The sequence below is a fragment of the Symphodus melops genome (genome assembly GCF_947650265.1).
Source record: "Symphodus melops genome assembly, chromosome: 15".
Lineage (NCBI taxonomy): Eukaryota > Metazoa > Chordata > Actinopteri > Labriformes > Labridae > Symphodus > Symphodus melops.
The window spans coordinates 2,033,627-2,057,269 of NC_136705.1; the positions used below are offsets into that span (position 1 = coordinate 2,033,627).

General features: G+C 47.8%; 1 protein-coding gene across 1 annotated transcript; it reads left to right on the plus strand.

Annotated features, from left to right (window-relative positions):
• The first annotated feature begins 608 nt into the window (after window positions 1-608).
• Window positions 609-22,826, plus strand: srfb (serum response factor b). The gene is given in 9 exon segments (XM_079363338.1): window positions 609-1,682; window positions 7,466-7,732; window positions 17,284-17,524; window positions 18,870-19,034; window positions 19,281-19,382; window positions 19,973-20,170; window positions 20,278-20,354; window positions 21,292-21,321; window positions 21,323-22,826. Coding segments are annotated over 9 exon segments (1,809 nt in total). The 5' UTR covers window positions 609-1,031; the 3' UTR covers window positions 21,401-22,826.
• The last annotated feature ends 817 nt before the right edge of the window (window positions 22,827-23,643 follow it).

The window sequence follows — 23,643 nt, forward strand, 5'->3', positions numbered from 1 at the left end:
CTTTCTCTCTTTGTTTGAGCTCGTCATGATAAAAATACTGAAATAAAAAGTTTCTGCAGCAGCAGGAACTTTGGTGGCTAACAAAGTTATAACAGAGCATGCTCAGTGTTTATGGTCATTTCCCCCTTGCAGTTAAGTAGATCTATTCCAGATAGATGAGAATACACAAAGATGCCTGGATGTATTTTTTTTTTAAGTACATTTAAAAATGCTCCCTGCTTGGACACATTAATGTACCTCTCAGAATCTAATTGCCACTTTAAATGTAATTCCTCAATTATGAATGACGTCATCACAGAGTTTTTATGGCGTAACAACTTTGTCGGTGAACCGGTGGGGAATAAAAAAGTTGGATGTTTTGTTATTTCGGTGCCTCAGCTTGTTCACGGTGACGTTGTCGGCGGCGCAACCATTTTGGTATTTATTCCAATGAGCCCGCCTCGTCCGCCAATCACAGCGCTGCTCGGATAACCTTCAGCCAATCAATAGGCGACGCTGTGACTCACCAAATAAGGAGAGACAGCACCAAATAAGGAAACATTGTATCTCTTTATAAGGAGGAAAGTAGATCCTGTGTTGTGATATCACTCCGCTGATTTAAACGCTGATCTAAAAGGAGTGAGACGTTTAAATAAATCCCTGAATCCCAAAGAGATCCGCTCTGTGAACATGTTGGAGTAAAAGGGATTATTTAGAGGACAATTAGGAGATGTTATGCTGCACAATGCGGACTATTTAAGATGGCGGAGTGACACGAAGGGCGCTCTCCGCGTTTTCCTTTTTGAGAAAGTGCTCGGAGTTTTGGAGCTAGAGGAGGAGGGTGAACAAACGCAGCAGCGGGGTTGAAGGGTCTCGGGGGCAGCATCACTTTCCAAAGTTTGTCTCGTTAATTTCCTGGAGTCTCCAAACCTTCGACCGGGCCCGTTCTGTTTACATTTGAAGGCACATGCGCGTGCGTTTATCTGCGTTTCACCACAGCGCGCGCTCCAGCTGGTTCGGCTGGCGATCACAGACTCGGTCCACTGAATAGAATGATACCGAGCCGGGCCGGGTCGGCACCAGCAGGAAACGGGTCCGCTTCAGGCAGGGGAACCACAGGACACGGGGCGGGGGTTGTCGGGATCGGGATCCGTCCCGTGTTGGTAAGAGCCGGGCAGGTTTTACCAGGGGGCGGCGACAGTGCCGGGGCTGCGAGGCGACAGGGGGACAGGGACTCCGTCGGGATGCTGGGGGCTAACGGTCCAGGTGGCCCACGAGGTGTGAGACCGGGGAACGGCACCGGGGTGACCTCTCTGCAGTCTGCGGTCCAGGCCGGCATGGTGGCGCTAAACGCGGGAATCGTGCTGCCTCACGGAGCCCGGTTCGACCCGGACCGGGAGAGCGCTCCGCTGTGCAGCGGCTCGGACAATGATTCGGACTCGGGGGATGATGACGACCCGGTGGGTTCACTCGGGGACAGCAGGAGAGGGGTGAAGCGGGAGAGAGGGGAGATGGAGGCGGTGGTGACCGGGCAGGAGGTGGGGGTTCCTCCCGGAGGATACGGTATGGTGCCCGGAGGGGTCGCCGGAGCAAAGCCGGGGAAGAAGACACGTGGGCGCGTGAAGATCAAGATGGAATTTATTGACAACAAGTTGAGACGTTACACCACCTTCAGCAAGAGGAAGACCGGGATTATGAAAAAGGTGAGTCAAGTTTGGACCTGATCCAAGAGCAGAAACTTCGAGCAGAGAGTGTCATGTTGTTGGACCTGAGCAGTCTGCAGGATCACACTGCGCGCGTGCGTGCGCGTGCTCAGGGAGTCACCAGTGAGGGAACACCTGAGTTACCTGTGCCATCATAGAAGTGGGCCCAGTGTGCTGCAGCAGGCTCAACAAACTTTGACACATAGAAATGAAGAGGATAGATTCCAACTCTTCGCTGCCGATGAAGGCTGTCAACATGTGCACGTGCCATACTGTCATACGCTGCTTTAGGAAACCACGTGTTTAAAAAAAAAAAAGTTTAATTACCATGTCGAAAGGTAGCCTACCCGAGTCCTGTCAAACATCATGTCATTAGACAGGTGAATAGCTAATGAGTCGAACACGGTCTATATTCACACACACACACACACACACACACACACACACACACACACACATACACACATTTACTCACCTGTTTAAAGAAAAGAAAAGGGGGTTTCATGGACTTGAAATTCCAATGAAGAATTGTGACACAAAGTGACTCAGTGGATGTGAGGAAGACTGAACACTCATGGATGGCAATGAGCTTTAAATAGCACACATGGCCTGACATATTAAAACACACACACACACACACACACATACACACTCAGATCTGTTGCCGCAGCCCTCAGAGTCCAGTCTGTCCTCTGTCTCTGTGCAGCAGGACTTTGTTCTCAGGCTGCAGCCATGTGTTGGTGAGCAGCAGCCAGACTGAAGGTGCCAACAGCTGATGAAACCTCAGGGAGTCTCATCAGAGGACAGTCAGAGAGCACATGCGCACACACACACACACACACACACACACACACACACACACACACACACACACACACACACACACACACTGTAGCGCTGCAGCTTCTTCTTATAATATCAGTGACGAGTCTGAATAATCTGTTGCTCGATCAAGTCAGTATGTGTTGAAAGAGGCTCAAAGTTGAGCCCAAAGGATGTCTTCAAAGACACCAAGTGTTTAAATCCTTACAGTCGATGGTTTCAAAAAGTACAGAAAAATGAAAAAATGTGTGTTTGATGAGACAGGTGTGCAGGAGCAGAAGCTGCACACAAACTGCTGCACGCTGCTTTAAAATGCAGGAAAACAGGTCGCCAATGTTTTTGCAACTTAGACAGCGTGCAGGAGGCTGTCTGCACTTTTGGATGTTTGAAAACGAATCAAACCCGTGAACATGGAGCTCCTCGCCGTAGTGGCGTTCATGTCCTCGTCAGACTGAAACTGAGCGTGTGATGTTGGAGTTCGAGCTGATAAATAAATTGGATTTCAGCGTTCATCCTTCAGCGGGATTTTGAAAATGGCGGTCATGCTGAAGAAGTTGTAAACTCAGGAAGTACAATGCTGCAGTGGACCAATCACAGGGCCTGAGTTTGCATCACGTAGTTACATTTTGAGGAGGTGCATGTCGGGCTATATGTGAGTACAGGTCATGACATCACCGCAGTGGTTTAAGACGCCGCTGACTGCAGCCCGAGCTGGAACCTCAAAGTGTTTGAAAAACGTCCTCTTTGGCCCCATTATTGTCTGCAGCACGCTGAAACTTACCACCACGTCCGACCGCCATGTGTGCGCCTTTCTTTGTCCGATCTTCAGCTGATGATTCCAAGGTTAGGCGGCCTGCAGGGTCACAGCGGCTGATTGGTCCATTTCCCCTCCTGACTGTGAATATAAACCGTTCTAATCTGCTCTTTATCGAGCTGTGTGTGTGTGTGTGTGTGTGTGTGTGTGTGTGTGTGTGTGTGTGTGTGTGTGTGTGTGTGTGTGTGTGTGTGTGTGTGTGTGTGTGTGTGTGTGTGTGTGTGTGTGTGCGTGTGTGTGTGTGTGTGTGTCCCAGACTGTTGTCGTGGAAACTGAGGTGTCTTTATGTTGCTTCTTGGCAACACGAGCACTATTTGACAAAGTGCGCTGATGGAGATTTTTTTTTTTTTTTTTAATGTTGCCCACACTGTGTCAGCCGTCACAAACTGACGGTGGGTGGAGTGGGAGGACTCGTAGTAGACTGCTCTCTCACTGGTTCGGGTTGGAAGCATGTGCTGAGTGAAGAAAAGGCTCGTTTGTTCTCTTCTCATCGACGCCGTTCGCTTCTTTTACATCATCAAAGCATGCAAACACAAACGCTCGACCGAACATGCTGCTGCACACGATTCCTTTATCAACACGCGTTTCTGCGCTTTCAGTCGAAGAAGTCCGTGCATCTTTTTTACATTTTACATTTTTTAAAAATAAAATCCATCCATCGTCTGGCAGCAAACAACAGAAACTCAGAGATCATTGCAACATGAAAGCAGAAGCTGCAGTAACAGACAAACGACAATCTTTTCCTCTTCTCTTGTTTGTTTTAGGACACGCCCAATTCATCCAATTCTCACTTTGCATTCTTTATTTTCCAAACACCAAACTTGTGACCTGTTTAACCTGATGAGATAAAGTTTGTTAGGAAGCAGAATCGCTGCACTCTCACACTCGGGTATTGAATCAATGAGATCAGAGCAGGTCTCTGACGCGGGCCTTTCCCTGCTGTCCTCCACCTGCTGAAACACTGGAGATGGTTTATAGACAGAAGATGAATCAGAAGGTGTTGATGATCGATGATCCGACCTCCTCGTTGGTCTCCACAGATTTGAAGCGACACAGAAGCTGCGGTTCGTCTTGTTCACGTTTGCTTCCCTGAGTTCTTCTCGTTCCTCTTCTTGATCTGACGTCTACGCTCAGCGAGGATGTTTGTTCGTGTGACGGAGGGACCAAATGGAGCCTGAGCTCACCCCGCCCTCATGAATATTCACGAGAGAATCAGCCGAGCGGAGAAACTTATTAAAGCTGTGAGTGTAGGTCTATTTTGTGCTGCCACCGAGCACACTTAAGGTGACGGATGAGTCCTTCTCCACCATTGGACCATGGCCAAACATCAGGCCGGGGTGTGGGAGTCCCTCTGCAGCTGCTGCATGGATAATAGAGAGGGAGAGAGAGAGAGCGGGCGAGCTGTGTTCATTACTTTGTATTAGGAAGCTGCATTAATAGGTTAATTAACAAAGACAACACGATGTCACCAATTATTTTTCAATAGCCCGGAGTTGAATGTTTTTGGAGGGAGTTTGAGATGAGCAAAGTGGGTGGCTAAGTAATTAGCAGGCTAATGGTCTCGGTAAACGTCAGCACTATGAGCACAGCTGTTTGTTGTTCAGACTGAAGAAGGTCAGTGCGCTTCGAGGACCAGCTCGTTTCCATCGCCTCTGTTCGGAGATGGAGTGATGTAGCGTTCCACTTACAGGTGGGGAAACATGGACGCCGCCACCGTCACCTCACCCCATCTCATGGTCAGACGAACGAAATGTAGCTCCGCCCCTTTGGGAACATTTCAGCTTTCAGCCAAATAAAATAAAAGGAGAACCAGCTGATTCAGACGATGCACTTTTTCAAACCTGAGGAGTGAAGGTGAAACGAGGGAGCGTCTGTTTTTCAGCTCTCGCCTCGATAATCCAGTCTGACCCGCAGGAGGGTTCTGATTGTGACTTTTACCTTCTTTTTTTTTTTCTCAACAACGATGTGCCGTTGGACGTGGTCGACTGTCTGCAGCGCTGCTCGCACACTGTGCCGTGGTGCGACTGTTTGTCTGTCACTGACTTTATGTGACATTATGAATAAAGGTCCATATCAAACTTCGATGAGCAGCCTTCAGTGGACACGAGAGGAAGTGCAGTTTTTGGCACTTCCTCTCTCCGCTCTGGAGGATGCAGCTCGGATGAACACCTCTCCACTTCTTCTCGTCTGTCGTTGAGCGTGCAGCAGCAGCTGTCCGTCAGTAACCTCTCGCCTCGGCCATTATAACGTTATCACACCAAAAAGCCAATTATCTGAGCGGCAGCAGCAGATAGAGCGCGCTGGATGTGAACCATAATGAACACAGTGTCGGAGCTTCAATAAAGTCCTTACATTTGAATGTGATGAGTCTCCTCCCTGCTTTGTGCGGCTCTCAGCTGCACAATGACACATTTATCAGAGCGCTCAGCACACCGAGGTGACGCTGACGGCACTCGGCCTTCGTGCATCCTCCACACAACTTATGACTCATTTAGATGAAAAGACTTTCACTCTGTGTGTGTGTGTGTGTGTGTGTATGTGTGTGTGTGTACCTCATTTTGCTGTGGTGCAGATGGCCTAGCGGGTAGGTTACACTCCAGCCCGGGTTCGGATTAATAAAATGTTTTTTTTAATTTTGGGGCTATTTATGTCTTTTATTAGAGAGACAGGCACGTGGATAGAGTCAGAACTCAGAGAGAGAGAGAGAGAGAGAGAGGGGGACCGCAGGTCGGATTTGAACCTGGGCAACCTGGTTCTCTAACCTCTAACCAATACACCGCCAGTGTCCCATGATCAATAAATAAATAAAACCCTTGCATTGCTTGTGATGATTCTGTACAGGTATTGTGATCCTGATATAAAACACTATTAGTGGATCATTAAAGGGATACTTCACCCATTTGGAAGTTTTCTTCATGTGATGCAATATGACGCTTTTTGCACCACATGAAGAAAACTTTCAAGCAAAGAAAAACACATTTTTCTCGTCTCAGGGCAAAATGAGGGCTGGATTCACGACCATTCAATTCACTACCATGTTTCTAATGATACACAGCTTCATGTAAATGGGTGAAGTATCCCTTTAACATTTAAATTCATCACGTATGATCGTGATGTTGGGACATTTTGTCTGTGACTTCTTTACCAAACAAACATGTTTTATAACAATCGTTTCTGCAGCCCTGCTGCTGTTCTCTCTGCACAGAAAGAAAGTCCAGATCACGACCAGACCTCCCCACACACACACACACACACCTCCCCCTCCCCCGCCTGTAATCAGGCTCTCGTCTATATCATGCTCTGTATTCTGGGAACTTTATCTCGAGTCATTTGAGCTTCATGGCTGCTCTACGTCACCGTTCACTACCGTGGTATTTTTAGATTCTTCTAGTGTTTTCTTGGCTCAGTTATGTTTTTCCAGGAGTTTCTCATGCTGTTTTCACACCTCACCATATGATGTGTGGGACCAAACAACCGCACAGAGACCGCTTTGAAAGGAGGGTCTACGTCTGCTTTTTGTTTGTAGCAAGAACACGAAGAGACCTCGATCAGACCTAACTGCAGGAAGTCACCACCGTGGTCCGTCTCTGTTCAGCATCACTGAAGACCAGTTAAAGACCTGACAGAGCATCAGGAACTGTTTGGGTGGATGAGCAGGTCCTGGTTTAGGAGGATTAACGTGGTCCTGGTTCAGGAGGACTAACATGGTCCTTGTTCAGGAGGACGAACGTGGTCCTGGTTCAGTAGGACTAACGTGGTCCTGGTTCAGGAGGACTAACATGGTCCTTGTTCAGGAGGACTAACGTGGTCCTGGTTCAGGAGGACTAACATGGTCCTTGTTCAGGAGGACTAACGTGGTCCTGTACTGTCTTGATAACATATTCTTGTTTGCCTTCAGTGATGAATAACAACTGATGAGCACAGCTGACATCTGTCCATATAGAAACTGTGAAGTGTCTTTGGAGCATCCACAGCCAATCAGGAGGCAGCTAGTCTTTGTTTACTTCTGGAGGTTTTACTGCAAGACAGTCTGACCAATCAGAGAGATTTTGTAAACATCGCCGTGTGAATCCATCAGATTGAGTGTGATTAAAATGATCTCATGTTGCAGCCTGTTTCTTATGATTCCTCTTTGTCTCTCCTCCAGGCGTACGAACTCTCCACCCTGACGGGGACGCAGGTTCTGCTACTCGTGGCGAGTGAAACGGGTCACGTCTACACTTTTGCAACCCGCAAACTCCAACCCATGATCACGAGCGAAACGGGTAAAGCTCTGATCCAAACGTGCCTCAACTCGCCTGACTCACCCCCCCGCTCTGACCCCTCCATGGACCAGCGCATGAGTGCCACGGGCTTCGAGGAGACGGACCTCACCTACCAGGTGTCAGAGTCAGAGAGCATGGGCGACACAAAGGTGAGAGTCTCGACTTGTTATTCATCAGTCCTTAAAGAAAACATTTAGGAGGACTCGATGATGCACTCATTTCTGTTCCCGAGCTCACGGCCCCGTTCACTGCTTTTAGAAACACTCGTGCTCCAGTTTGAGTCTTCATGACTCACCGACTGTCTGCTTTCCAAAGATGTGAAATGTAGTCCAACAGAGACGTGAAATGTAGTCCAACAGAGACGTGAAATGTAGTCCAACGGAGACGTGAAATGTAGTCCAAGAGAGATGTGAAATGTAGTCCAACAGAGACGTGAAATGTAGTCCAACAGAGACGTGAAATGTAGTCCAACAGAGACGTGAAATGTAGTCCAACAGAGATGTGAAATGTAGTCCAACGGAGACGTGAAATGTAGTCCAACAGAGACGTGAAATGTAGTCCAACGGAGACGTGAAATGTAGTCCAACAGAGACGTGAAATGTAGTCCAAGGAAGATGTGAAATGTAGTCCAACGGAGACATGAAATGTAGTCCAATGTAGACGTGAAATGTAGTCCAAGGAAGACGTGAAATGTAGTCCAAGGAAGATGTGAAATGTTGTACACATTTTCCACAAAAGACTGCGGGGAAAAAAAATAAAAATAATGTTAAAGTACCCATCCGAGTACAAAGTGGAAATATTGGTGTAAGAATGTCGGGGTCAAAGGTGAGAAGTTGGTGTAGAAAATGAGTATTGTTTCTTTGTTTCTTCTTCCCTCGGCTCACGGACAAATGTTGCAGGAAATGTCTCCAAAAAAGGCTCGAGGAGCAAAGGAGAGCAAAGATGAAATCCACGAGCAGTTGTGGGAAAACAATCTCTCCTATTGTAAACAGAGTTGTGACCTTTTAGCCTGCTGTATGCGAGGCCTCTGCTTTGAGCCCGTGGTCATGTTTTAATTAAAGCAGAAAACCTGACGAGAGCATCATCGCCGTCTGCACTTTGCCTCCGTGACCTCTCATCCAGGAAAGCCTCGTAACCCTGGGACTGATAAATCACAGCAGGTCTGGGTTGTGTTAGGGTGAGAAACATGCGGCCGGCTATAGGAAGGTGTTTATCTTTGATTATGGGATGGATGAAACGCTGAGATAGTTCAACACAACGGACGTCTCTGAAAACATCGGACTATCACGCAGGCTTCTCTGAACTCTCTTCACATCATTTTCACCACAGAGCACGTCCACTGTTTGATGTGAGGCTTCACTGCTCAAAGTCTAAAAACAACAAAACATCTGTACGTCTCTTATTTTAATAAACCGGAGAATCTGAAAAAAACTAACCCAAGCTTATGAAACCTCCTAACCTCATAGGAGAAGAATTAATCCATCAAACACCAAACTGCCATCACCTGCATTTTTGTGATCACTAAAAACAAGAAAAAATTTTTTTTTGTGCCAAGCACTTGGATTGTTTGTTGCTGTAGTTTTGAATGGGGCATTAATGTCATAATGTCGAGTCATGGCGCCGCTCGTGTGGCGTGATGCGTTTAAAAACAATAAAAGATGAAATCCCTTTTCTTTCGATCCTTTCATGACCCCGTTGAGCTGCTTCTGCTTCGTCACTTTGCCGTCGATGTTCTCGAACTTAAACGTTTGGAAGTGAAGCGATGAACTCATGGACGCACAACGCTTCACTGTCCACACCTTCTTTTTTTTTTTTTTTTTTTGTGTGTGCGATCACGTGCTGGATCACGCCGTCGTCCGTGTGCACGTCCTCTGTGCAGCAAACACTTGTGTCCTGTTTGTTGTTGTCATAAAGTGCACGCACTGACACCGGACCGCTGCATGTTGAGCCGCTCCTCATGGTCGTCCTGCTCATTGATAAAAATTAGATTCAGCCTCTGTTGCCTTATATGGTCTGGTTTCCCTGCCTGCTCTCTTGGCTGAGGCCCCTCACATTCCTTATAAGCTGCAGCTGTCTTTGGAGTCCTGTGATTCCCCCCCCCCTCTTAACCCCCCCCCCCCCCCCCCCCCACACACACACACACACACACACACACTCACACACTCATGTGGTGAGATGGAGCGGAGGTATGGATGTAGATATGAGCAGGTGGGATGGTGGAAACATTGGAGCGATGCTTTTCGTCGTGTTTCATGTGATGTCCGGCTGCGTGGTTGTTTATCGCTCTGCGGCCTGAGAACAAAGCTCACGCAGGGACACGCTGCTACATGACACTCGGCGCATTGATATGATGTCATGGAGCGGATTGGAGGTGCTCTTTAAAAAAAAACATGTTAGACTGACTGAAATCGTACGAAGTTGAATATTCAGATGACGTGGTTGGAGCATGTTTATGTTTCAGTGTAACAAACTGGTCGAGGTGCTCTGAGCATGCTCAACACTTCCTGCTCCATTTATCACTCAATAACCTGCAGGATAGTCGACGGCTGCTTCATGCACGTCTGGAGCCGTTCATCAGGACTGTGGTGTGTCATACATGCAGTCCGAGCTAGTCTAAACAGACCCAGTCTGAAAGGCTGTGGGGGGGGGTGGAGAAGTGACGGAGAGGCTGAGGAGATAAGCAGACGTGATTTAATGTTCAAAGCTGTGATCGTTAAAACACGGCTGAGGTTCTGCTGTAGTCCAATCAGTGATGAAGCTTGAAGGCCGTGAGCAGCAACGCAGCTTCTTCTTCACGATGAGATTTAATGACAAATCAGAGTCGGACGAACACGCACTGCTCCACACGATGTCAGACTGCAGAAATGCGGAGCATGGCGAGCTCGGTTTATCGTCTGCCGTCACGTGTCACCGTGAACCAGAAGGATGGCGTGCGTCGAAGTCACGTCTGCCATGTTTGTTACGAGCTGTTTGCTAATTGGCTTAACTCTTCCGGCTCCCTCTCTCGCTCTGATGTGTTTTTTATGTTTCTCTCTGGATCCTTCAAATAATGCAGATTTGATTCATTTTAAAACGCGTGGTGTTAAAAGTATCAACGCCACTTTATGTTCAGATGAACTGAATTAAACTTCTTGATTTCAGCTTTGAAAAACGTGCAAACAGAAACACAGTGAGTGAAACTCTCCGAGCAGCTTTGTGCTGATTGTTTGTTAAAGTTTGAGCAGAAGTGTGACTCACTGTCTTCATCACGTAGTCATCTGCTGCCGAGGGCCGGCTTCAATCTGCTCCTGAAACCTGAGCGTGCGAAGACGTGAACTTACAGAGCGAGAAACACGATCGTCAGAGTTAATCGTGCGTCTCTTTAAAAAGCGCCGTTTGCCCTTCAGTTTGGAGAGAAGAGGAGCAGAGCGAGATGACAAGTCGTAAAGTTAAAAGGTGTGTGATGCTCGTCGTCTGCAGGAGACTTCACACCCACTTTCAAATGTTCGGGCTGTGGAAAGGCATTGTGGGTAATGTAATGTCTGGCACACACTTACAGATAAGATTTAATATCAGCTCATCACAAAGAAGAGGGTACGCCCCCCCCCCCCCCCCCGGCGGATCTTCTCGGCTTCTGTTGCTGCTCTTTAATATCCGACGTGCCTGCTCTACAGATGTTTTTATGATTTTTGGGGTTATTTTTGGAACGGGGTGGCAAAATCCCACAACTCATGTTAGCAGAGAGGATCTGTCCCAGGATCGAGTTCTCAGTATATCACAGCCTCCTCCTCCTCCTCCTCCTCCTCTGCGCTCCACTGACCGTTAACCCTTTATGTTCCCATGTTGTTGCTCTTTGACCGACTCTGTTAATTCACGGCCGTTTAGAAAATCCTGACTGTGCAGATCTGACACGTTTGACACAAGGACATTTTCTTCTCTTTGATATATCTCTTTAATATAAACTTTATGTTGTAATATTACCAGACTGCCTTTATGGCGCGTTGTAGAGACGACTTTTTGGTGTCTGATGGATTTTTTTGATTTCTTCGTATCAAACCTGAGACGTAACTCGGGTTAGACGACTTTCTGCAGCCGGTAGAGCTGCTAAACCTGAGTCAACGAAGACACCGCTAACAATACATGCTAACGTTACGTCTCTCTCTCTTCTTATCTTCAGCCGTCGTATCAAACAGTACAGAGACGGGCTAACTGGCTGCTTGGTCGCTGAAGGCTGCTGTGTGAACTCGTGTCGTAAAGACGTACACACACATCTCAGCAGACGACCTCGACCCGCTGAGAAAGTTACATCGTGCTGAAAACAGGCGAGCGGGCGCTCTGTGGACACGAGAGAGAGAGACGCCATGTTGGAGGTTTTTGTAGGAGCTTTAGACTCAGACTCAGAAACGACTGCTTTAAAAACATAAAGCCTTGAGAAAGGTTTGTCTGATGGAAAACTGAAGCGTCTGTCTCTGTTGCCTTTTAGAGATAAAAACCTTCATGTCTTTACTCGAGTTGTCGGAGCGCAGCGGGGACTTGAAGTAGGTGACGGAGACACTGAGAGGTAATAAGAGGTTAATTCACAGATATACGCTCTTATCTCAGACACACAGTGTTGGTGTCGGAGGGGAGAACAGCAACGTTATGTCACCCCCCTCCCGCCCCCCCCCTCGTCTGTCCTCCCCACTTATTTTACAGCAAGCAACTGGACAGGTCAGCTTCCATTGGCTGCACCTCCTCCTCTTGGGCTGCCTTGCCTTTTTTAGCAGTCCCAAATGGAGCTGCAAATTCCATGTTGCTGGCAGGGTGACAGGCGGGGAGATGGGAGCCAGCAAATGGGAGATTAGACGAGGAGCAGGCTCCAGTAAACTGCACAATGGGCTCTCGGAGCAGCACCGCACCGGCCTGCCAGTTGTCACCTTCAATTTGGAGTGATTAATCCCTCGTGAATAGGGCATCATTTGTGTCATTCTCCCTTTAATTACTCCCTCATTTCCTCCTCCTTTTCCAAACCTCGCCTCTTCTGTCCGACGTCTGAGATCGAGCGGGGCAGAGGACGCTTTTACTTTATTTGACCATATATAGAACTCTTGGGACCCAGGAAATGTAGTGAAAGCAGAATCTTAACAGAGCTTTAAGGAGACAAAGAGGAACGCTGCACACTCTGCTGATGACCTTGGAAACGTCCGATAAAGACCAGATCGCTGATGTGTCACGTTAGACACGATGCCTTTATGTACGAGGACTTCTTTCTGCAGGAGGAGCCGAACGACCCGACACATCTCTGTCTCTCTTCTTGTGTTAAAAAAACGACTTTGTATGCAGGTCGGACTGTGGTTAGAGTTTAAAAACAAAAAGTTCTAGAAGAAAATCTGAAATCAAAACCTTTAAGAACTGAATTTTATTTCAGGCGGATGCAACTCTTCATAAATCTTAATTTAGATTGTAGATCCTCCGCAGAGCGTGAACTCGACACGCCTCTCGTTTGCGAGGCGTAGCAGACGGAATCACTCCCGTGATTCCCCGCCGACGTCCTCTTTTCTTATTGGTTTGACTGCGAGCCCCCCTGGTGGCGTGACTGTGCCTTTAAGCAGGGTTTGGCTTCACATGCAGATGGTCAGTGAGTCTACCTCTGCCGCTCTGACGGGTCGACTCGATGCTGCGAATAACAACCAATCAGAAAAGTTCAGATCTTCAGAGCTCTTCTGTGCTTCTAGAAAGTACTGCCCCTAAAGTAAGGACCTGTTGGGGTTAGATAGAGTTCCCTGATTGGTGCTCTGTTAATACAGCGACTTCCTGTATTCTGACCCGTCACAATAAGAGGGTGACTCAAACACAAATTATCAGGACAGAGCCGCGACGATTGCACGTCTGCAGGAATGCATGACAGCATGAGCTGCTCCGTGTTTACTATGCACTGCCTCGACTCTGAACTTAAAGCCAGCGCTGTTTATGAACAGGAGACGCACAGAGGTGGTCAAACAAAGCAGTGGGTCAGTGGAAGCTCGTATGTAGGTTACAGAGATAAGAGCAGGTCCAAAGCTGGATTATCAGTCAGGTGCGACGCTGTGAAAACTCAGTTCAGGATGCAGGTGCTGATCCCGTCCCTGTGTTGAGTTGATAACCTGAACTCCTCCACGATGCGGATCACACCGGGGTCATACGATCCGGTGGGACTCCTTTAAACTTGACTTTGTGGTGAATGTCGAGTGTCGATGATTCTTAAACGTCATGCACCTCGAAGGCAGATCAAATCAAGCGGCTGTCGTGTGATTTGTGAGACTGGAGCATGGCGGCGTGGTGAAGCCCAGAGTGCCTTTCACTCGGCTGATTAACGTTCGTGAACTTTCTCGTAGAGGTCAGCCGGATCTACAGAACGTTTATGTGATACTGTGCCGTGTTTCAAACCGTCAGTGGGAAGCACACGGACTCATGAGACACCTGAAACACTTCCGACTGAAGCAGGGCTCGTTCGGCCTCGTTAACTCGAGTGGCTCAGATTCAGACGGCGTTCGTCTCTCCACGTGTTCTCCTGCCGCTTCAGCTGGCGTGTGAAGGGTTAACTCTCCCCGAGGGGAGCTCGGGTTTCCCTCCAGCTGTCTGAACCCTCAGCTGTTTGTGCTCCCGCCCCTCTCACGTCTCCTCCCCCCACTTGTACAGAGTCTATGAACAATCATTAGCCCACAAAATGCTGCGTTTAAAATTTACTCAGTTTGTGACATCACAAGTTGGATTCTGGGAAGAACATCTCCTCCCCTCCCCTGGTATCTCCACCCATGGACTCCACCTCCAGCTTAGAGCAACATTTTTGCACAGGTCCGCCATTTTTATTCACGCTACAGAGGAGTAATGTCTACTGGGAAAACTCAGGGGGCGGGGCTTATTGCATTTAAAGCGACACACACACACCAAAACAGAGCATTCAGAGAGAGCTGGTTTCTACAGGTCACAAACCTCCTCTGCTGTTTGATTCATGTTGTATTTAGACCAAAGCTCAGAAACACAGATGTTTCATTTAGACCACAGGGGGCGCTGTTTGAAAAGGTAAAAAAAAAAAGGGTATAATATGTCCCCTTTAAAGAAATGTTGTCTGCTGGTGTTATAAAGTGTAGTCGATTCTAGCTGCTGTCGACTTCATGCTAACGTCGTGTTTTTATGAGAACGAGTCTTAAAGACAAACTATAAACCTCGACTCGGCCGGCGTGGGATTTTGGGGTCGTTGGCGATGCTGAGATCTGGGAGAGAAAAGATTCCTCTACGATATGTCGTTCGATATGTTTGGTAGATCTGTGTTGATCCGACGAGATGGACTGATATCGATGTACAGAAACGTGTGGATGTTTTTATCAAACACTCAGAACAAAAGAACCTTTATTGGCCAGAATAGAAACAGAATCTCTCTCTGTGGCGAGCGACCGATAGGCCCCAGAGTCGTGTGTGTGTGTGTGTGTGTGTGTGTGTGTGTGTGTGTGTGTGTGTGTGTGTGTGTGTGACCTTTGACTGTTTAACTAAAGAGCTAAAGGACCTTGGACTGTCACAAGCAGGACGGAGCTCTGAGCGTCGGCGCTCAGAGCAGCTTGTATGAGACGCCACCTGCTCGGCCATCTGCAGCACGCCAACAAGTTCACTCTCTCACCTTTCACTGTTCAATCATCTGAAGACAGTTTAACACATGAAATAACTCAGAAATCATTGTTGAGGCGTTACGAACAGAACCTCTTTAATATTCAGATTTAAAAACGTGTGTGTGTGTGTGTGTGTGTGTGTGTGTGTGTGTGTGTGTGTGTGTGTGTGTGTAGGCCTTATCAGTGCTGGATCGTCCACCCTTCACCCATGTAATCAGTCACGTATAAAAACCAATAAGCTCTGCTGAGAGAGGACGGCCCAGCAGGCGTCCTCACCAGACATCAGTTCATTATAATAAGAGGATAATAAAACCTTTAATGAGTAACTCTGACTCCGGAGTATTTTACATTAAGTGAAGAGACGGGACAAGAAAACATGAAAACATCACCACATACAACATCGAAAGGAAAAACAGACGTGAAACAGCGTGTGCGGGAAAACACTGACAACAGTAAACGGTTTAAAAAAACAAAAAAAACAGCGGTTATAAAATATATATATAAAAATGTAGGGAGTCAAAGTTTAAAGGGTTAACTGAAAGTGTTTATCTTTTTTGTACAGCTTGGATTAAAAAAATTACAAAGCTTCAATATTATAAAACTACAAAGAGAAAAAGACCCAAACTGTTTTTGTACCAGGCTGTAAACACGTTTATTTTAACATAGAGCTCTATGGAGACTGATTCACACTCTAGTGGACACAGGAGGAACTACAATTTTAGGAAGATTCTTGTCAGCAACTAAGAATACACTCAGGGAAGCTTAAACGTCATCGCTCGCCGACACCTGAGTGGTTTAAAGTTTGTCGTTAGTCAGCTGCGAACGTCTTTAAAATGAAATGTAAATATCTGCCTGAGCACATTGTTTCTCTTTACTCGTGACCTTTGACCTCCAGATGTGTACATACAGTAAGCTGTGTGCTCTGAGCTCCATGTCGTCGTCTGAATTGGTGACGACTCAGGATGTTGAACTGCATGTGAACCCTGGTGGACTTACAGCTTCCATTCATGCGTGATGGTTTTCTGCTCTTGACACACATCCTGCATGTGATCACACACCTCTCTCTCTCTCTCTCTCTCTCTCTCTCTCTCTCTGATGTGCAGGCTCACTCCTGCTCCACCATCACAGATCATTAGCATCATGTGCTAAGTGTTGGCGTAAGTGGGTTTGGATGTTCTTTATGACGCCCACCCTGCTCTCATCCTGCGGCCCACTCAGCATCACATCCTGCTCCGTGCTCAATGAGCGCTCGTGTGTGTGTGTGTGTGTGTGTGTGTGTGTGTGTGTGTGTGTGTGTGTGTGTGTGTGTGTGTGTGTGTGTGTGTGTGTGTGTGTGTGTGTGTGTGTGTGTGTGTGTGTGTGTGTGTGTGTGTGTGTGTGTGTGTGTGTGTGTGTGTGTGTGTGTGTGTGTGGCTGCGTCTCACCTCCTCTGATCTTCTGTTAATGTTCACATCTCATCACCGTGTTCTGTGCTCGGATCGGGATCAGGATGTTCTCAAGAAAAGTATGACCGAGTATGACCAACGTGAACAGATGATTTATTGTTAAAGTAAACAGTCGAATGTGCAGTAAGACTCTTTACAGTCCAGAGCGTTCAGGAGCAGAATCTAAAGTTAGAAGGAGGACATACTGGCTGCTGCATTGTTGTCAGAGAAGCTTCAACACAGCAGGTTTCCTTCATGATCACAGAGGAGGAGAGCAGCTCTCTGATTGGTCCTTTAAGGATTGTTGTTGTACCTTGTAACACACGTTAATGCTGAATGATTGTACGATAATGTTTCACATTCAGTGTGGACTTTTAAAAAGAAGAAAAGAGTCTCGCTTCCCTGCAGCTCTCAGGAGACATATGGCTGTGATTATCGGGGTCTCGGACCTTTTTGTTACGCTGTTTCTGCCGAGTCGATTAAAGCGACCTCTGGTTTCTGTCAAACGTCCGTTGATCTCTGAAAAAAACGATAAACATGAAACATGAAAAGCCTCATTAACGTTTTTTTTTTTTTTTTCACTCGTCCACAACAGAAAGTGTTTGATGCTTTTTTATACTGTTAAAGATGACATCATCAGCTCGCCCTCTCTCTCTCTCTCTCTCTCTCCCTCAGGACACACTGAAGCCCACCTTCACGGTCGCCAGCCTCCCCGGCACCACCAGCGCCGCCCAGTCCACCGTGCCCACCACCTCCACCACCATGCAGGTGAGCAGCGGATCCTCGTTTCCCATCACCAACTACCTGGCGCCTGCCTCGGGCGGCAGCAACATCAGCGCCAACGGTACCGTCCTCAAGACCGCCGCTGCCTCGGCGGGGGTCATGCAGCTGCCCGGCGGCTTCACCTTCATGCCCGGTGAGTAAGAGAGACAAACCCCCCCCCCCCCCCCCCCCCCCCTGATCTTAATTACTTCCTCTCTGCTTTGTTTGTCGTCCTGCAGAATCTCAATGAACCTCCTTCTCGAGGCCTTTATGTTGCGTTCCTATCACGGCGCCGTCTGCGTATTGGCTGATTATAATTTGAATGACCCGTGCTGGCGGGTCGTGCCTCTCTTATGTTACATGTTTACATCACACGGCAGCTCTTCAGTCAATAACACTCAGGTTTTAATAACGCCCTCGTATCCAGGAAGTCGGCGGTGTTGGCGCCCGGCCGCCCTTTGATTGTCTCTCAGGGACGGGAATAATGAGCGGCGGCGGCGGACACAATAGAGCTGGCGATGAGGGCTGATGAATATGCTCGGTAATTAGTCATGAATATTCAACGAGGACCGCCCGCTTGTGCTGAAGCGATAACGTCAGAGATCTGGTCCTGAACTAGACGTGACCCTGGAGGGGGGAAGGTCGATTTACAGCCGTCGTGACGAACAACTCCGCGACGAGTTCGTGCGCTCTGACGTCCACCAAAAGGTCGTCCCTGTTGTTTGGAGTGACAGCTGAAAGACGCCACAACGTGTCTCCGTCCCTCCTCCTTTCTACAAGCTCCTTCCTCCCTCCCTCCTCTTCACCACCTGTCTGACACATAGCAGCAGTGCCAGGTGGAACAACACACCCTCCCACTTTGAAAGCTCCTCAGCTGACAGCTTGACGGGGCCCGCCCTCCCCGCTACAGCAACTGTTGGGGGGGGGGGGGGGTCTGACACAGCAAAGATCTGTGACTGTTAGAGACTGAATAAACATTCAAAGAGAACATGACACAGCTTGGATGTGTTTTATTTCCTGATATTTCACAGATCTTAAAAAACGACCTCAGATTCAAAGAGTCAAAATTCACTCGACTTTGATTTCCAGTCGAACACGAAGAGAGCGATCCTGCGTGCACACGCAGCGAGCCGCACACGCAGCGAGCCGCACACGCTCTGCGGCGGTTTGTCTCCAAACATTCTGAATCACCGCGTCGTGATGCCAGAGTTCTACTCTTTGATACGAGAGGGAAACACCGTCGAGATTACACGACAGAGTCGCGCTGTGGAAGCGTTGAAAGTGTTTTGTACACTTGTTGATCGTTGCATGTCGGGAAAAAGCCACGAGTCGGACTTGAACGGTCGGACCACCTCGAGGACAAAAGGCTCGGCTACGCAGCACGAAACCAAACGTTTACAAAGCGGTTCAAACGTTTATTTGGCGTTGGATAGTAAGCCTGAGCTTTCCTTCTGCATTCACTCTTATCCCCCACCCTCTTTATGTATGTGCCCCTGCAGCAGGCACTCCTCTCCCCCCCGGCACCCCCACCATTCCTCTGAGCCAGCTGCAGCAGCACTCCCTGACCCTCCAGGGGCAGCACGGTCCAACACTGGCTGCCGCCCCGCAGCATCAGCAGGGACAGCAGGCCGTGTTCCGCTTCCCCGCTGCGGTCTCCCTCACAGGTGACCCGCTCTGCACGCTGCCGCACCTCTCTGCACTCTTCTTCTACTCCACACCGTCACACAGCTGCTAATGCTACTTCTTCTGCTGTGGCTAATAACATGCATCTGATGCTGCACGACTGATAGTACTCCCATCACTCCCACTGTGACTGCTGCTCTCCCAGTGTGACCGTTTCATGACTCACTGGAGTGGCTGTTGGCTCTGTGCGTGTGTGCGTGCGTGCGTGTGTGCGTGTCTATCTGCAGGTCCTGGAGTTCCCCAGCAGCTCCAGGCCATCCAGGTCCATCCCAACACCTCCAACAGCGACAGCAGCCCTGAAATCTCCCACACCTCCACAAACTCCACCAGTACGTCGAAGCTGTTTGTTCTTCTATCTGCTTCAGCTCTGAGTTCAGGGTTAGGGTCAGCAAAGCCAAGTGATGTGATCCTGGCTAATTCATTATCAGGGGCAGAAGCTGCATGACAAACAGTGAGCGAGCTAACAGTCCAGGTATGTTTCTCACAGACGCAGATTAGCCGCTAAGTGTTGCTAACATGTAAATAAAGTAAAGACTTGTTAGTCCAGTAAAGCTCACAGAGAGAGAGACAGATTATTAGTCTGATATTTACAGGAACTAATCTCCAAACAGCTCCAACAGTACAAACACAACCCAGAGGTCAAAGGTCAGGGACTGAATTAGCTGAGGGTACACCTAGCAGCTCCCACCTGTCAAACAAAGAGGCCACGCCCCCTAATTCTACATCCCTTTAAGCCTTAATATAATGTAAACAGGTGAGTTGTAGAAACATTCAGCACATACACTCTGCATCAGTAGGAGTGACTGGTTAAATATAGATGGAGGTGTAGCACCACCTGCTGGCCATCATGTGTACACACCTCTGCCCTGAGTTTGACTTGTGCTAACCCCTCCCCCTCCCCCCCCCCCCCTCCTCGCAGCCACAGTCAGTCTCCCAGCAACCATCGTCACCTCCTCAGTGCCCACGTCTGTGGCTGGTCACATGATGTACCCGAGCCCCCACACCTTGATGTACGCCTCCACGCCGGGGCTGGCTGACGGGGGGCTGGCCGTCCTCAACGCCTTCTCACAGGGAACCTCAGCCATGCAGGTGTCCCACGCACAGGGCCAGGACACGGGTGAGACGCTGAACAACACAGTTCTCTGTTTGAGATAAAACATGAATATTAAGCAGCTGTAAACTTTTTTTTTTTTTTTTTGTGTGTGTGTGTGTGTGTGTGTCCAGGTGGTGTCCCTCAGGTGTTCCTCACAGCACCCCCCGGCACAGTGCAGATCCCCGTCTCAGCGGTGCAGCTTCACCCAGTACGGCAAGATCTGCATTTTACAAGTGAAACTCTCAAATTCCCTCTGCAACCAGCATGTCACCTGACTGCACTCATGCATCCTAACAGAGCACCTGCACAGCGCGGCCGCGGGGTCTCACCTGTCGCCTCTGAATGAATGTGGATGATCAGCTGGCTGCTTGTTTCACACACACACACACACACACACACACACACACACACACACACACACACAAGCAGAGTTTAACAACACTGTAGCCGTGCACTGATTTCAGCTCTGGAATGTGTTTTTGTATTTCATGAAGTCTTGTGTTCAGAAGTGTGACGCTGCTTCCTCCTCGATGGATCACGATCTTTTAATGTGACGAAAGTTTAAAAAGAAGTTTCCGTCATAATGACAGACGAGCATCAAACCATGAACTCCATTAGTAACGTTTACTCCGGGCTGGCAGCGTTAACGCCTCGACCCTGAGTCCATTAAGGTCTGACATTTTTAAGGCCGTTCAGTGTCAGTCATAGTTATAAACCTGTTCTCCTTTAAATGTCTCATTTCACTTTCAGAAATCTCAGAGAGCTCAGTCGACGAGTCAAAAGTAGAATCCACCTTTTTTTTTTTTTTTTTCTCTCTCTGTGCAGTTGTGTCGTGACTTTCCATCGACGGGTTCCTTATTTTCTCTTAAATTAAACAGTTCAGTTTACTTCCTGTTTCCCATTTTGAACTAAAGGGTTCAGATCGTCAGGTTCATTTCACGTGTAGGAGAAACATGGACGAGAGGATTTTGTATCATGTGACTTTTAAGGTTAAATGTCTCTGTGGAGTAGATTTCATACACATAGTCCAACTCGGATTAAACGATTGTAATTGTTGTTGTTTTTAACCGTGCTCTGCGTTGTGTGATGTGGCGTCTTGTGATTGGCTGTCTCCGAGGCCCTGACGTAGCTGTGTTGTGTTGCAGATGGTGATTGGGCAGCAGTCGAGCGGCAGCAGCGAGCGGCAGCAGCAGTAACCTGACGGAGCTGCAGGTGGTGAACCTGGACGCAGCGCAGAGCTCGAAGAGCGACTGACGGACGGCGGGCGCTGTTTAGTGTTACACACACGCGCACACACACACACACACACACACACACACAGATCTCTATTTATTGATGCCTTCTTTCAGTTTCACTTCACGCTCTGAATGTGACGTTAAAAACATATTTACACACAATCAAAGGGCGTGCATGTGCATGACCCTTACTCAGTATGTTTTGATATATAAATATATATATATATATATTCGAAAAATGCATAGGAAATATATCACTACATCCATCACCGGGACGTTTCCTGTGCCGTTTGATGGTGTTATTTTTTTGGTGTGTGTGATTTTTAAAAATGTGTATTTACATATACACACACACACATGCGCACACACACACGGCGAGGTGCCACAGCTTCACACCAGCCAAAGAGACGTGTCTGAATGTTCCAGTGTGAGCGGCCTGTGTACGAGTGCAGCGTGTGTGTCTGTGTGTGTGTGTGTGTGTGTGTGGGCGGGGTTTGTAAATGGGCAGGACAACTGTTATTGGTTCCAAAAAAAGAGAAGTTTCGAAATGTACATATTTGTTTTTGTTTTTGTTTTTTTTAATTGATAACTTGTTTTTTCAGCCTGGTTGAGTTTATGCGACGGCATGTAGTTGTTTTCTACGTCGTGGTTTTGTATGTACATGACAATGATTTGCATAAAGAAGATGGATTATTTACAGAGACGTGAATTAAACACACCGTCTGACGTGCTGTTTTCACACATGGACAAAAAAAAACAAACGCTGGAGGGTTTTGTACCTTTTTCTTTCTGTTTTTGAGACTTTTATTTGTCAGAGCGACAAAATGTAAAACATGACATTTAAATTTATTCAGTTTAAGTTTTTTTTCAGTGCAACAACTTGACGTCTCGCTGACTCACCGTCATGCCGGAAGAAGCGTTCTGATTGGATGATTTGAAACTTTGACGAGATGATTTATTTCAGATGTTTTAAAAAGGTAAAAGTCCTCCAAGCCCGGCGTACGCTGTTTGATTGTATAAAACCAAAAGGTCTGCACATACGCCTCGAATATTTAAATCAGGGGTGTCCAAAGTGCGGCCCGGGGGCCATTTGTGGCCCTTGAGTGGATTTTTGTGGCCCTTGACTTCAAATCAAAGAATCAGAAGATTTTGGCCCCAGGCCTCATCAGATGGCATATTTCGTTCTTTTTTTTCTTTTTCATGTTAGCGAGGGAGACCTATAAAAGCCTGACTATTCTTTCCAAAACATTAGAACACAACAGTTTCCCACTGCAATTAGTTATTGTGTATTTACATTATTTTTTGAAGAGGTCAAAATACAAAAAGTTCCTTCCAATATTTAAAAAACAAACAAACAAAAAACCCTGTGGCCCGTGGGCGATTCTAACGACACAATTTTGGCCCGCAAGAAAAAAAGTTTGGACACCACTGGTTTAAAGTAATGGGGGGGGGGGGGGGGGGGGGGGGTAAGGAGGGCACGCATGCTGTTGCCATGGTGATATCAGCCGCTGTACGTCAGTGTGTGCAGCTAAAATCAGGCAGCCGGTGAATCAGCTCTTGATTCTGCTCACACTGACAGGTGAATTCAGCTCGACTCAGATCAGGATCTATATGGACCCGATGGTTCAGAGTGCGCCGGGCTCCAAGCGAGGGGAGAGGCAAAAGGAGACCAGAAAGAAGGAGGATTATTACGACTTTTTAGATTTTGCAGAATGAAGTCAAACAGATTTTGGCACCAATCCGCGTCTTTATCAAAGCGACATTTACGTCATGAAAAACAATGTGTAAAGTACAGAAAAGGACTTCCTCGTGTCGCCTGCAGCTTCCTCAGCTTCTCACAGTCACGTGACAGTGAAGTCGTTTTCGGGCGTGCCACGGTTTGATTGATCTTTTCATTGTTGTGTTCCTGCAGCCGAGCATCACCTGCGTCGTCGTTCATATTTAAAGCTGTTAACTTATTTCTAACCCCGCTCGTCTGCAGGGTCGTGAATCTGTGCGTGCCAAACATTCACCTGCCCCTCTTTACTTCTCTTAGATCGAGGTGACAGACTGTAAATCTGTCGCTCTGATCTGCACAACTTGAATCACCTGCTGACTCGACTCGAGTCCGACTGTAAGATTGAACGGACACTCAGTGTTCCTCAGTGCAGCTGTAATGACAGAGAGTACTTCTCTCATGATTAAAAAAAAAAGTGACTCAAATGTTCTGATGATTGTGTGAGCGGCGAGCTGACTGCAGTTTGTACCTCCTCATCATCATCA